The sequence below is a fragment of the Scyliorhinus canicula genome, chromosome 3 (assembly GCF_902713615.1).
Source record: "Scyliorhinus canicula chromosome 3, sScyCan1.1, whole genome shotgun sequence".
Taxonomy (NCBI): domain Eukaryota; kingdom Metazoa; phylum Chordata; class Chondrichthyes; order Carcharhiniformes; family Scyliorhinidae; genus Scyliorhinus; species Scyliorhinus canicula.
The window spans coordinates 58,425,493-58,441,223 of record NC_052148.1 but is presented as its reverse complement, the minus strand read 5'-3'; the positions used below and the strand labels follow the sequence as shown (position 1 = coordinate 58,441,223).

The following is a 15,731-nucleotide window of genomic DNA, read 5'->3' as shown; positions in this document are numbered from 1 at the left end:
GGGTCGGAGAATCACCGGTCGCCGTGAAAAACAGCGAGCGGCGATTCTTCCGAGCAGGGGGTGGGAGAATCAATGGCCGATTCTCCAACCCGGCGTGGGGAGCGGAGTATCGCGCCCTAAGTGTTGACGTCTGGACTGAATTGATGGACTTCTATGACAATTAAATTGGCACTGGTCCCGTAGCAATTCATGATCCGGTAATGGGCTAGGGCCGGCGCCTCATGGAACATGATCGATTCCAATGAAAAAACAGTGGCCATAAGACGATAAGACATAGGTGCAGGATTAGGCCACTCGGCCCATTGAGTCTGCTCCGCCATTCAATCATGGCTGATATTTACTCATCCCCATTCTCCTGCCTTTTCCCCATAACCCCCTTACTATCTCTGTCTTAAAGACACAGCCTTCTGCGGCAAAGAGTTCCACAGGTTCACCACCCTCTGGCTGAAGAAATTCCTCCTCATCTCTGTTTTAAAGGATCGTCACTTTAGTCTGAGATGGTGTCCTCTGGTTCTAGTTTTTCCTACAAGTGGAAACATCCTCGCCACGTCCACTCAATCCAGGCCTCGCAGTATCCTGTAAGTTTCAATAAGATCCCCTGTCATCCTTCAAAACTCCAATGAGTACAGACCCAGAATCCTCAAACGTTCCTCATGCGACAAGTTCTTCATTCCAGGGATCATTCTTGTGAACCTCCTCTGGATCCTTTCCAAGGCCAGCACATCCTCCTTAGATATGGGGCCCAAAACTGCTCACAATACTCCAAATGGGGTCTGACCAGAGCCCAATACAGCCTCAGAAGTACATCCCTGGGGTGCAATTCTCCCCTACTCGGCGGGGCGGGGGTCCCGGCATAGCAGAGTGGTGCCAACCACTCCAGCGTCGGGCCTCCCCAAAGGTGCGGAATTCTCCGCACCTTTAGGGGCTAGGCCCGCGCCGGAATGGCTCCCGCTCCGCCGACTGGCGCCAACGGCCTTTGGCGCTACACCAGCCGGTGTCGGGCCTGACCAAAAGGCCTTCGCCGGCCGGCGTGAATCCGCGCATGCGCCGGAGCATCAGCGCACCACCAGCGCATGCGCGGTAGAGGGGGTCTCTTCCACCTCCGCCATGGTGGAGGCCGTGGTGGCGGCGGAAGAAAAAGAGTGCCCCCACGGCACGGGCCCACCTGCCGATCGGTGGGCCACGATCGCGGGCCAGGCCACCATTGGGGCACCTCCCAGGGTCCGATCGCCCCGTGGCCCCCCCAGGACCCCGGGGGCCCGCTCGCGCCGCCAATCCCGCCGGCGCAGAGGCGATTTAAACCACGTTGGCGGGATTGGCCTGTCAGCGGCAAGACTTCGGCCCATCTCGCTCTGGAGAATCACGTGGGGGGCCCGTCAATCGGTGCGGGGGGCATGCTGACCGGCGGGGCGTGATTCCCGGTCCCGCCGATTCCCGGGTGGCGGAGAATTCCGGCCACGGCGGGGGCGGGATTTACGTCGGCCCCGGGCGATTCCCCGACCCTGCGGGGGGTCGGAGAACTCCGCCCCTGGTCTTGTATTCTAGCCCCCTTGACATGAATGCTAACATTGCATTTGCCTTCTTAACTGCCGACTGAACCTATACATTAACCTTAAGGGAATTGTGAACAAGGACTCCAAAGTCCCCTTGTGATTCTGCTTTCCGAAGAAAATAGTCTATACCTAAATTCCTCCTTCCAAAGTGCATAACCTCACACTTTTCCACACTGTATTTCATTTGCCATTTGATTGTCCACTCTCCTAACTTGTCCAAATCCTTCTGCAGCCCCCTTGCTTCCTCAATACTACCTGCCCCTCTACAGATCTTTGTATCATCTGCAAACTTAGCAACAGGGCCTTCAGTTCCTTCTTCCACATCATTAATGTATATCGTGAAAACTTGTGGTCCCAGCACAGACTCCTGAGGCTCACCACTAGTCACCAGCTGCCATCCTGAAAAAGACCCCTTTACCCCCCCCCCCCCCCCCCCCCTCTACCTTCTGCCAGTCAGCCAATCCTCTGTCCATGCCAGGATCTTACCCTGAACACCATGAGCTCTTAACTTATTCGCCGAGGTTAGGATTGCCACTCGAGATGCTGACAAACTGGAGTCGCATATCAGCACTCCACTCCCCACACACACTCATCCCAGCCAACAAGATGACAGCATGGAGAGTGGAGCATCGGTTTGCAGACGGCAGGTTTGAGACCCTGCTGAATGCTGTGGAGGAGAGGCGGGCCACCCTATTCGCCGGGATGGGAAGAAGACTGACACCCGCTGCCATACACCAGGCCCGGGCTCAGGTGGCAGAGGCTGTGAGCGCCATGGACTGGTGCTCATAGAGGGGCATCCATCCCATCGATCACCCTCTGGATCTATGGCATCCTGGCGATGATGGTGAACTCCTCTGCCCGAGCATCCTGGTGGGCTCGGTCCACATTGAATTTGATATATAGTGCCAACTGGGCATATAGGCCTCCGTGATTGTGCAGATGCACCTGTGCACCGAGGGCTGCAAGATGCCAGACATGTCCCCTCTCAGTGCCTGGAAGGACTCCGTCCTGTAAAGGTTCGGTGTTGCAGTCGCCTTAATGATCACCTACCACTATTATCCCCTCCCACACCCCACCCCCAGCCAGCACTGTCACTGACCTGACCAGCAGCCCAAGGTCGCACCTCTGGGAATATGTCCGACCTCCTTTCTCTCCCTCAGCAGGTACCTGTTTCCCGATTATTGAAACCACAAGTGAAACCCGCCATCAGTAATTCCTCCTGGCAGAGGCGGAACACCACGGAGGCCCCGGAGAAAATCGGGTCAGGCCCGTAAATGACATGCCAATGCTATTTACTGTACGTGTGCTGTAGAATGCATTGACAACGCTGTCGCGGCGCCAGAACATGCCATTCCGCCGGGTGCCCGGTGCCGGCCACACTTTTCAGCTCACTCGCGATTCTCCACCAATCGCATTTCATGATACCGGCATCACTGGATGGAGAATCCTGCCCACTGTATTAAAATTGCTGCAGAAGTCACATGATCTGCAAACTGGTCAAGCTCCTAGGAACATCTAAAATTGGATTACCGAGGATCATGCCTGGGCAATTTCCCTGATAAATTTCACACTTGCCATTGTCCAAATCTTTGGCAAAATGTGAGGACAATAAGCCAGCAGACTTCCTGACTCCAGTAACTGCTGGGAATAAAGAGGAATTGACAAATCTCATTATGCAAGGCGGGTGCAAAGGATATTTTTCTGTTTCAATGGCATCTTGATAGCTTTGACAATGAGGGATTGAAACTTCTTCATTAATATGGATTGCCACCCATTGTGTAGCAAGAGCTAGCTGTCACATGGTCACTTGTGAAAAACTTTAAATATAAGCTTGTCTGTTTGTTACAGCAAAGGCTATCTACAGAATGCAACAGTAACACCAAGACAAAGATTGCAAAATGTACATCACCTCTGTCAGTTCCCACTATTCTGCTATTCTCATGTTTGGGGCTCTCTCTCTATTACATTTTGGAATACATCACAGAGAATTTTAATCAAAAGAAACGTCAAGTGCCTTAGCATCCACTTTGAAAAGGATACATTAGCATTTAAAAGAGACTGGACTGAGTTCTCCAGTCATTGCAATTCACTTTACCCGCTGGCAGAGCACCCCTGCCCATAGGTTTCCCAGAGGTATGGGGCGTTTACAATGGAAAATGCCATTAACAAGCGGCGAGAAGATAGAATCCCGCCACAAGCAAAAGGCGGGGCTGGGGACCAGAGAATCCCACCCACTGTCTCCAGTAAACAAACATCTTACATCAACCTCAACTGGAATTTCAAGACCACCAAAGGAATGTTGGAAATGGATCTGAAACAACAGGAAACACCTGAAACTGGATGGGGCACAAATCCTGTTGCAACACTCTCTACAAAACTAAAGTCTGTGCAAAGTTTGAATATTGCATTTTTTTATCTGGGAGCCTCACAATGCATCTCTCTTTGACACGATGCAAGAAAACAATTGCCATATGATAAACAGTCCTTCTCTCACCTCTCTCCCTTTCTTGTGAATCTCTATTTATATTACAATGACTATTGCTCATCTGATCTTTCCTTCCACTTTGTGCCCAAATTTCAAATGTGCCAGCCTACACACTCTTCCTTCACCTTCAATCCTCAGCAAAGACTTTGACTTAATTCTTTTGCAGGATTTCAGAGCGGCGCAACATCCTATTTACAGCCTCCTCTTTGCTGCACCTTCCCTCTTAATCTTTTCATCTTTGTTGTTGTCTCATCATAGATCATAGAATTTACAGTGCAGAAGGAGGCCATTCGGCCCATCGAGTCTGCACCGGCTCTTGGAAAGAGCACCCTACCCAAGGTCAACACCTCCACCCTATCCCCATAACCCAGTAACCCCACCCAACACTAAGGGCAATTTTGGACACTGAGGGCAATTTATCATGGTCAATCCACCTAACCTGCAAATCTTTGGATTGTGGGAGGAAACCGGAGCACCTGGAGGAAACCCACGCACACACGGGGAGGATGTGCAGACTCCGCACAGACAGTGACCCAAGCCGGAATCGAACCTGGGACCCTGGAGCTGTGAAGCATTTGTGCTATCCACAATGCTACCGTGCTGCCCTCATGGTTTCCTCCGGGTACTCCGAGTTTCCTCCCACAGTCCAAAGATGTGCAGGTTGGGTGGATTGGCCATGAAAAATTGCCCTTAGTGTCCAAAATTCTATGATTAACCTAGGACAAAAGTTTGGCGCAACATCGTGGGCCGAAGGGCCTGTTCTGTGCTGTATTTCTCTATCTATCTATCATGCTAGGGGTCCTGGCTCTTCAATGTGATTTCTTAAGAAAAAAAATAATTACTGTACATGAATATTTTAAAAATTGTTGCTTGTTTTTTTTATTTAGAGTTACAGTTAAATAATAGTTCTTGTAATCTTGGTAAAGAATTAAGGGATTGCTGCATATAACTGTGACTGCAGTTCCTTGTACCACCAGTTCCCCACCTACAATATGTAAATCCTAATGTGCGCACATTCTGGTGAAATAGAAAAAAAAGTAAGTAAAGACTCCTTGCTCAGTGATGAACTCACCCTACCATTTTCTTTTAGCCTTTGTAATGTAGAGTTAGTTTTTTGAGCGCACCCAGCTTCCTTGCTTTAACATCGCAAAGAGTCCTGAGCAGGATTTGACCTTAACAACTACAAACATGTTGTAGGCAGTCAGTAAGTGTTCATATATACACGGAGTGCTTCAGATATTGCCTAAATGACCGTGACAAGTACCAGATTGGTACTCCGAGCTCAGCATCCATTTAAGCAATGTAAAACGGTTTGCTATTAAAGGTTAGTTGATGAGAACATTCCTGATGCAGGTGTGTTTCTCACAATGCATTAAAATCACATTTGTTTTTGGAAAACTATGAAAATGACAGCTTTAAATGCAATTAATTTGCGTCAAAACTATTCCATAACCTTTCATTGGCCTGTTGAAGACTGTCAGTGAATAACACATTACTGATAGTCAGAGCTCCCCTACAGTGAGGAATTGCACAGCTCCCACAGTTTGAACCTCTCTCTGCTGGCAGTAGATTGACTTCAGATTCTGATGTAAACTGTCCAACCTGACAGGCTTTTGGAAACATTGTGTTAAAATATTTCAATGACTCCCTGAATGCTTTTTGTTAGAAAGTTTAAAACAAAATAAAACAGGCATTATTGGTTCAGTTACTAATTCTTCCACCTAGTATGAAGACACAATACGCATAGACAAAACGGTTTAATTAATGCTCGGCAGCAGGATTGATAAGACTGACGTCAACACACATGAAGTATAAGGAAATGGAAGACCTAAGCGCGGCACGGTGGCACAGTGGTTAACACTGTTGCTTCACAGCGCCAGGGAAGCGGGTTCGATTCCCGTCTTGGGTCACTGTCTGTGAGGAGTCTGCACGTTCTCCCCGTGTCTGCGTGGGTTTCCTCCGGGCGCTCCGGTTTCCTCCCACAAGTCCCGAAAGACGTGCTGTTAGGTGACAGGGGATTTACACAGTAACTTAATTGTAGTGTTGATGTAAGCCTACTTGTGACACTAATAAAAAAAAATTATTATTATTAAAGTTCTTGCCCTTGATTGCTATCCAGTAACTCCTTAAAGTATATATATATATATGTGTGCTACGACCTCCAACTAGTCCTCCAACTAGCCGATCCTGAATGACTATGTTATGGACTGAACAGATCTGTCCACGCATCTTCTCTACTGAGTAGTACTGTACTCCGTATGCTTCACCCGATGTCTGTGTCTATGTATTTACATTGTTATTTATCGTATGTCCTGGGTTGGATTCTCCATTATTGGGACTATGTCCCGATGCCAGCATCAAAACGATAGAGTTTTAGACCAGAAAACCTGGCATCAAACGGACACATTCTCAGCCCTGCAGGGGGCTAGCAGGGACCCGGAGTAGATATCGCAACTTTTGCTGCAGATACAAGCCCCCCTACTACCGGGTCAGAGGCTGCGCATGCGCTGGCCGCGATTTAGGCGTTGGGTTGCGGAGAATCCAGCCCCCTATGTTTTTCGTGTATGGAACGATCTGCCTGGACTATACGCAGAATAATACTTTTCATTGTACCTCGGTACACGTGACAATAAATCTAAATCAAATCAAATCAAATGAGTGAATAGTGTGACACCACTGAGAATCACGTGAGTAGCCACAATTGTCAACCAAAACACGTGGAGTTAGCTGCAACATAGGTGGATTTGGTCTTTCCAGTTCTTGGATGGAGGAAATTGTGGCCCATTCAAGATTGGATACCAGACAAGCGGCCTTGTTTTCAACTCCTTTCATGGTGTGGCCCCTCCTCAGCTCAGTATCTTCTAAAGCCACCAACAATTCTTTGAACTCTCTGCTCCTATGACACTGTGCTCAGTGGGCTAGACAGCTGGTTTGTAATGCAGAACAAGCCCAGCAGCGCGGTTCAATTCCTGGAGCAGTTTACCCAAACAGGCGCCGGAATGTGGCGACTAGGGGCTTTTCACAGTAACTTCATATTTGTGACAATAAAAGATTATTATTATGCTCTGAAATTTTTTCGCTGAACCTCCAGTGTTTTTAACTCTCTTTAAAATCTGACCTTTCCACTACATTTTTAATGACTTCTTCCAACATGTACTTCTTTGGCTCTGCATTCATTTCTTTGATGTATTTTTCCAGATTAGCACTATATAAATACAAACTGGAATATGCTAATTTGGAACATTCTCTAATCTGAATCATTCTTCCCAATTCTGTCAATCATGCTCTTGAAGTAGGTGTCAGGAAGTGCATCAGAGCAGATCAGATTGACTCTCTCTTGCTCCTCGGGAGCTCAGAACTCAACTAGGTGCTCTGGCTGAGAATCACAGCTTGTGTCAGTGAATCACAAGAGAAAACCTGAATGCAATAATTAAAAATCTAGTTAAAAGTTTAACAACTGAAAATTACCACGGGCTGTCTGTATTTCACAATAATAGCACCCTACCTGCATATCCTTCTTCGCATGCAAGTATGATCCAGCCAACTGCAGCAGCCCATGCTGTTCTGTGCAATGCCTGATACAGTGCAGGAAGAACAGAGTAGTGCTCAACTGAGTCATCCAGTGCATACCCCAATGCTATCACTGCAGCCATGGTGCTTAGAGAACTCAGCCAACCAGTAAGAATCTGAGTCTAGAAAACAAAGAATGTTGGTGTTGGTAACTGGCAGCAATTTCAATATGCATTTGATATAAAAGAATGTTCAGTGGAACATCAAGAACAGAACCTTTAAGAGAATATTAGGACAGGTAGATGAAGGCTTGGTCAGAAGGAAGGATCGAAAAATGTTGCAGACAAGAGCCAGCCAAAGCCATGGAATGATTCATCAAAGAGTCATTCTACAAATGAGGGATTTAAATTCAATAAATAAGGGGACGGAGCTATCATGGGTCAGGTAGGGCATGTATAATTGCTAAAGTAAGTGTTGTGTGGATCTTTATGGAGCCACAAATGGTGACAATCAGGATTCTAAATGGATGCTACTATCAGCATGTGTTACTGGTTTTCTTTCAGTGGTGGAGTTGGTGGAAAACTATGCTCTAGCATATACAGAAACTGAAAATTAACTCTTAAGGGTTTTCCAGTAAGTAGCACTAAACCTTGTGGTATATATATGTGGTGAATGTGTAACCACTATAAATTCACACTGTACATTACTGTGTCCCTGTGGGCTCCACCTGTGAGCCGTTACGTGGCTCTGCCCACAGGGGAAGATGAGGAGCATGTACAGGGCTCTGCCCTTGGCTCCGCCCCCAGCAGGAAGTATAAGTGCTGCAGTCCTGCGAGTCCGCCCTCAGTTCAGCATAGTCGCAGGCAGGCTCTGTTGTAAGCCGATTAAAGCCACAGTTTACTTCAACTCGTGTCTCTGAATGAATTGATGGTCGCATCAATATAATTATTTATCTTTCTCTCCCACCTTCAGAGATATTGGGACATAACTTCCTCGGAGTGGCATTCAGCGGCAGATTGCTACTCTGCACAGACTCACGTATGCCTAAATTGTAAGGCCCCCGTCTCGCCCTATCTTCCTGACTCAGACTGGGAGACTCAGGCAGCGAATGTAAAATGAGCAGAGCAAAGGGGGACATGTCACCTTTTTACAGCACCAGCTGCCATAAAGCAGGACAGTGTAAAGGTCCCGTTGAAAGTGAAAAGGTAAGTTTCGAGGTGAGTGAATGGTGTGGGCGTTTGGACATTGGGAGTGGGGGGGGTGATCCGGACATCAGGAAGGGGGATTCGGATCGGGGGGGAGGGGGAGAGTCACATATCAGTGGGGGAGGGGAGAGTTGGACATCATAGGGAGTGGGGAGTCAGATGTCAGTGGAGTGGGGGGGAGGTGTAGTGGGAGGTCGAATATCGGGGGGGAGGGAGTCAGACTTCGGAACTGGGGAGGGATCAAGCATCAGGGTGGGGTAACATATAACATAGAAAATACAGTGCAGAAGGAGGCCATTCGGCCCATCGAGTCTGCACCAACCCACTTAAGCTTTCACTTCCACTCTATCCCCATAACCCAATAACCTCTCCTAAGTTGGACAGCAGGGGGGTGGGACTAGTCAGGTGAGGGGGGTGGGAGGTCAGACTGATGTGTAGTCATGACTGGTTGGCACAGAGGTGGTCAGGTTGAGGAGTGGGGCTGGGGAATTCTGTGTTGGTGGGGAATACTATGGGCGTTGGGTGTTTAGTTCGATGGGAAATTGTGGAGATACCCTGGAGGGTGTATGAGGTGTGTCCTTTGCAGGCTGGCCTGGGTCTTTAAAATAATTACGCTGAAGTTAGAAGTGCCTTTATTCCCTCTAACTCTTTCAGAGTAATTGTGGGTGTAAAACTTGCAGAACCATCCGAAGTTAATGATTGAAATCAGTTTGTTGGATAGTTCCCAGCACAGCGCAATGGTACAGAGGAAAGTAGCCCACAAATGTGACACTGGGGAGCCAGGAAGTTATGGACCAATGATCATGTTGGCTAATTTACAACCCCCTAGCACTATTTATATAGTAAGAAGTCTTACAACACCAGGTTAAAGTCCAACAGGTTTGTTTCAAACACGAGCTTTCGGAGCACTGCTCATTCCTCAGGTGAATCCTGAGGAAGGAGCAGTGCTCCGAAAGCTCGTGTTTAAAACAAACCTGTTGGACTTTAACCTGGTGTTGTAAGACTTCTTACTGTGCTTACCCCAGTCCAACGCCGGCATCTCCACATCATGACTATTTATATAGCTAAGGATGATTTAACATTATTATGATCAAGGCATCTGCTATCTCCTCTCTGACTTCCTGAGATTGACTTACCCACTTTGATTTTTGTTACTTTACTTTTCAAGAGAATAGCTAGTTGTGTAGCCATGAAATGACAGTCTCATGGAAGTGGAGGAAAGGTGATTGTTGAGCACAGAGTAAATGTTAGGGAGACAAGCAAGGACAGAATTCCAGGATTATGGTCACAGAGGATATTGCCTTCAGCAATCTTGATGATGTGACACAGTGGAAACTGAATGGGATTGAGTAGTATAGGGGGGGATGGCATACCAAACCTTTTATGGCATGGGTAGTGTGTTATCAGGATCAACTGGCTTGATAACAAGTCTATTTACCCTTAATTGATCATTTAAATCTGGGGGGAAGGTTGCCAATTTTGGCACCTGCCCACCCTCCATATTATGGTGCTGAGCTCGGTGGTGGGCAGGAAGTTGGTGGGATGGATGTCCATCCCATTCTACACCACCCCTCCTCATTTTACATGTCTCCCCCACTGGAAACAAGTCTGCCGGGGGCACATGGAAGGCAGCAAACTTACTGCTTGCAGTAAGTGTCAAAATGTAGGGATTTGACACAGGATGCCATGGCATATCCAGTTACTGTAGTGTAATGGGTTAACTCTAATGATAGCTACTGAGCAAGTGCATACGGTTCTGTCATCTGAGAGAAGATGAGTGAGGGGCACTTCAGAATGGAGTTGTAGCTATGTCCTCACGTTCTATAACCTTGTAAACAGTTAGTGATATAAATAAAGGTGTTTTGAACGAAAGACTACCGCCTCAATCAAGATCTCTTTTAGAGTAAGAAGCCAATGAATCCAAAGCCAAACCCACAATAACAGTTCTTGGTTCACAATATGGTAAATGATGGGAAGGATGTTGGGAGTACATAGGTAGGTCAACTTTAAGTGACACAGGGAATATCCATAATTCTTCACAACAGATACACTAATGACGTTTTCACCACTGCACAAACATGAATATCTACTGTTGACTTTTTTCACCTCATTCTGTCTGAAAATAAGTACCTTTGTGGTTAGCAGTGGTGTTTTTCTCTGATGTATTAAAATTCCCAGCATAATTCCAATTAAAAACGGACCATAACGGCAATAAGGTTTTATATAGTATTGTATATTGTACACCCCATGTGTAAACAGTCTGAAGAGAAACATAATACATTTAGTGACAGAAAATGAATGACTATTAAAAGAATGTTAGCTAATAAATTCGTAGTCACTTTGTTCAAAGCCCTGAACATTTCCATATATGCGTGACTTCACAATCGATCTGGTGGCACATTATTCTGGTTCAGTCTGAAGTAGTCTTCAAGATTTACCCATTCCAAATTTCGGTGGTGGTATGTAGGAGGAGGTTGTGAACTATGTAGCTCCCATCTGGCTATTTGTTTTTTGGCCCTTCTTACCCAGTTACCGGGGTTTTTTGGTGGGCAAATTCTTCCCAGAAGAAAATAGAGGGGTTCATGTGTGAAAGTATGCCAAAAAAGGCTACAACTAAGATGTCTGCAGGTGGAAATTCATGAACCGGCTCAGAGGCTTTGTGTTGAGCCTCAGCAGGGGAGATGGCTGCGGCGGCTCCAGCAGTTGTGGCTACCCCAATTACGGAGACATGCCAACTGGGCTCCTGGGTACTGAATTTGAAAAGCAATTTGAAAAGCATTTTGAGAGGCATTGGATTGTGATGTTCGATACTCTCCATAAATTGATAGAGGAGGCGCTGGTTTTGTCTGCAAAATGTAGGAGAGAACTTTGTAAGCTGTGAAGGAGCATGGCGTGGTATTGAAGGGGGTGGAGGCAGCTTTATTAAGGCACAGCAACCAAGTTGTCTAGCTGGAAGCTGAGATCTCAGTGGTGGCGGAGAAGAATAAGAATCTGAGCGAGAAGGTGGATGACCTGTAAAATCAGTTGAGGAGACAAAACTTCAGGGTCATGGGGTTGCCGGAGGTTTTGGAAGGCTTTAAACCAACTGCGCACTTTTCGCAGATGTATGGTAAGGTGGTGGGGGAGGGCATACTGGCGTCCCCTCCAGAGTTGGACAGGGCCCATCGGACATTCCTGCAGAAGTCTCAAGCGAATGAGTCCATGAGTGGTCATAGACAGACTTCACAGCTTCCAGGAGCAGGAACGGGTCTTGAAATGGGCGAAGGAGAAGCATGATCTGAGATGGGAAGGGAGCCATGTTAGAATCGACCAGAATGTCAGTGCACAGCTTGCAAAGAAGCGGGTGGCCTTTAATAAGGCCAAAGCAAGAGTGGAGTGAGGTTTGGAGTGGTGTACCCTGCGAGGCTGTCTTCGGGTTACCTTGGGGTCAAGGGACCATTACTTTGTACTTCGGAGGAGGCTGAAGTTTTTGTTATGGAGCATGGGCTGAGGTTGAGTGAAACAAGGGCTCTGCGTGCACTTGTTATGGTTGTTTATGGGAAGATGTTTTGGGGTATTTTGTATAGATTTGTTATTATTTCTTTATTTGGATTGGATTGTTTTGCATAGGTTGTATGGTGGGGATGGGAGGCTAATCATTTTGTAGGATATCATGTACGGTGCTATTTCTCTTTTCTTTGGAAACATATAGCTCCCTGGGGGGGGGGGTCGTGCTTTTGGTAGGCGTGTTGAATTTTGTTGTATTGTTGTAGCCAGGCTGGGTAGGGTGTTTCTTTCTCTTTTTTCTGCCCCGGGTAGGGGCTTTCTCGCTCGCAGTAGACCTTTAGCTAGCAAATGGGAATGAGGTGGGGGGGAAGGGCTGCAGCCTTTTGGACCTGTTTTTTGTGGTTCAATGAGCCGAGCAGTTTTGTTTGGTTGCGGTTGGTTCGAAGGAGTTATTGTTCTTTGGAATGTAATCAATATGGATGTTTGGGTGGGGCTGAGTTTAGGGGAGGGTGGAGGGTCCATTTTCTGACAGTGACCAAGGCCTCTTCTTTGCTTCATTTTTTTTAGGTTGGTTTGGTGGTCATCTTGAATGGGTCTTGGGGCTCCACCCTCTGGGCAGACGCTTGATAATCCTTTACAGTGGAAATGGCTGGCTCCGGATTGCAAAGGAGTGTGAGAACCCCAATTCGGTTGGTCACTTGGAATAGAAGGGGATTGGGGCCCAGTAAAATGGTTGAGGGTTTTCTTTCACCGAAAGAATCTGAGGCCTGATGTAGTGTTTTGGCAAGAGACTCATCTGCGAGTGAAGGACCAGACCAGACTGCAGAAGGGTCAGGTTAGCTAGGTCTTCCACTCGGGCTTCGACGGTAGGGCTCAGGGATGACAATTTTAATCAACAAATGGTTTGATATTGGCGGACAAGGTTGTGGCGGACCCATACGGTAAGTACGTGAAGGTTACAGGGTCTTTGGCAGGTATGTTGGTGGTATTAGTTAATGTATATGCCCCAAACTGGGAAGGTACAGCATTTGTTCAGAAGCTGTTGGCTTCCATTCTGGATTTGGATACATACCAACTGATTTTTGGAGGTTATTTGAATTGTGTGATAGGTCCGAAGTTGGACTATTCTAGGCCAAAACTGTTGATGCCTTTGGGTGTGGCGAAGACATTGTTAATATTTATGGAGCAGAGTAAGAAGTCTTACAACACCAGGTTAAAGTCCAACAGGTTTGTTACAAACACTAGCTTTAGGAGCACTGCTGTTGGACTTTAACCTGGTGTTGTAAGACTTCTTACTGTGCTCACCCCAGTCCAACGCCGGCATCTCCACTTTATGGAGCAGATAAGAGGACCACTTCTGTGGAGGTTTATGCATCCAAGAGGGTAAGGAATTCTCGTTCTTCTCCCCAGTACATAAGGTGTATTCCAGGATCAACTTTTTTGAATATTCAGCCATTGTCATCTTAGATCATACCCCACATCTGGTAGATTTGGTTCTGGAATCGGGACCCATTTAGCGCCCACCATGGAATTTAGATGTAGAGTTATTGGCGGATATGGGGTTCTGTGGACGCATGTCTAAGGCCATTGGCGAGTATGTAGAATTCGATGGAAATAATTCTGTCTCGCCTTCCATGCTTTGAGAAGCCTTGAAAGTGGTGATTATGGGGGAGGTTATATCGTATAAGTTGCATATAGATAGGGATGTGGAGGAGCTGGTCACTGGGATAGGCAGCATGCAGTCGGGGAAGGCGCCGGGGCCGGATGGGTTTCCGGTTGAATTTTATAAAATGTACGCAGACCTGCTGGGCTCCCTGCTGGTTAGGACCTTTAACGAGGCAAGCGAGGGGGGCTTTGCCCCCGACTATGTCACGGGCGCTGATTTCCTTGATCCTTAAGCGGGACAAGGACTCTCTGCAGTGTGGATCGTATAGGCCGATCTCACTGTTAAATGTGGATGCCAAGCTGTTGGCGAAGATCTTGGCCACAAGGATAGAGGACTGTGTGCCGGGGGTCATTCATGAAGGGAAGGCAGCTGAACACCAATATACGTAGGCTTCTGAATGTTATAATGATGCCGGTGGTAGAAGGGGAGGCGGAGGTAGTGGTGGCATTAGATGCGGAGAAGGCCTTTGATAGGGTTGAATGGGGGTACCTGTGGGAGGTACTGGAAAGGTTTGGATTCGGGGAGGGGTTTGTCAGTTGGGTGAGGCTGTTATATGAGGCCCTGATGGCGAGTGTAGCCACGAATAGGAGGAGATTGGAGTACTTTTGGTTGCACCGGGGGATGAGACAGGGGTGTCCCCTGTACCCCTTGCTCTTTGCGTTGGCAATTGAGCCCCTGGCCATGGCGTTGAGGGAGTCGGGAAATTGGAGGGGTCTGGTGCGGGGTGGGGAGGAGCACCGAGTGTCACTTTACGCAGATGACTTGTTGCTATATGTGGCGGACCCAGTGGGGGGAATGCCGGAGGTGATGAAGATTCTCAGGGAATTTGGGGGCTTTTCAGGGTACAAGCTCAACCTGGGTAAGAGTGAGTTGTTCGTCGTGCACCCGGATGATCAGGAGGAGGGGATTGGTAGGCTCCCACTGAAAAGGGCAGGGGGGGGGGACTTTAGGTACCTGGGAGTCCAGGTGGCTAGGAGCTGGGGGGGCCCTACACAAACTTAACCTCACAAGGTTGGTGGAGCAAATGGAGGAGGACTTTAAAAGATGGAACATGTTGCCGCTGTTGCTGGCGGGCAGGGTGCAGTCAGTCAAGGTGACGGTGCACCTGAGGTTTTTGTTCCTGTTCCAGTGCCTCGCCATCCTTATCCCGAAGGCCTTTTTTAGGAGGGTCAACAGGAGTATTACGGGATTTGTATGGGCGCATGGGACTCCGAGGGTGGGAAGGGTGTTTTTGGAGAGGGGCAGGGATGGGGGGGGCTGGCGCTGCCCAAACTCTGTGGGTACCATTGGGCTGCCAACGCAGCGATGGTGCGTAAGTGGGTAATGGACGGGGAAGGAGCAGCATGGAAGAGGATGGAGATAGTGTCCTCTGTGGACACGAGCCTGGAGGCGCTGGTAACGGCGCCGTTGCCACACCCTCCAACGAGGTATACCACGAGCCCGGTTGTGGCAGCTACCCTCAAAATGTGGGGGCAATGGAGATGGCATAGGGGGGAGGTGGGGGACTCGACGGAGTCCCCGATACGGGGGAACCACCGGTTTGTTCCAGGGAGCATTGATGGTGGGTTTCTTAGCTGGCACAGGGTAGGTATTAGGAGGTTAGGGGACCTTGTTGTAGATGGGAGGTTTGCAAGCTTGGGTGAGTTAGAGGGAAAGTTTGGGCTCCCCCCAGGGAACATGTTTAGGTACATGCAGGTCAGGGCGTTTGCCAGGCGGCAAGCTTGGGTGAGTTAGAGGGGAAGTTTGGGCTCCCCCCAGGGAACATGTTTAGGTACATGCAGGTCAGGGCGTTTGCCAGGCGGCAAGTGGAGGGGTTCCCTCTGTTG

The 15,731-nt window shown here is 48.1% G+C and overlaps 1 protein-coding gene across 1 annotated transcript in view; it reads right to left on the bottom strand.

Annotated features, from left to right (window-relative positions):
• oacyl (O-acyltransferase like) overlaps nucleotides 1–15,731 on the bottom strand; it is a 116,020-nt gene that overhangs the window by 11,334 nt on the left and 88,955 nt on the right. The window contains exons 16-17 of the mRNA XM_038792951.1: nucleotides 10,884–11,013; nucleotides 7,544–7,730 (exon numbers count right to left, since the gene is read on the bottom strand). Coding sequence (XP_038648879.1) covers nucleotides 7,544–7,730; nucleotides 10,884–11,013 — 317 coding nt within the window. The remainder of the gene's footprint in view (nucleotides 1–7,543; nucleotides 7,731–10,883; nucleotides 11,014–15,731) is intronic.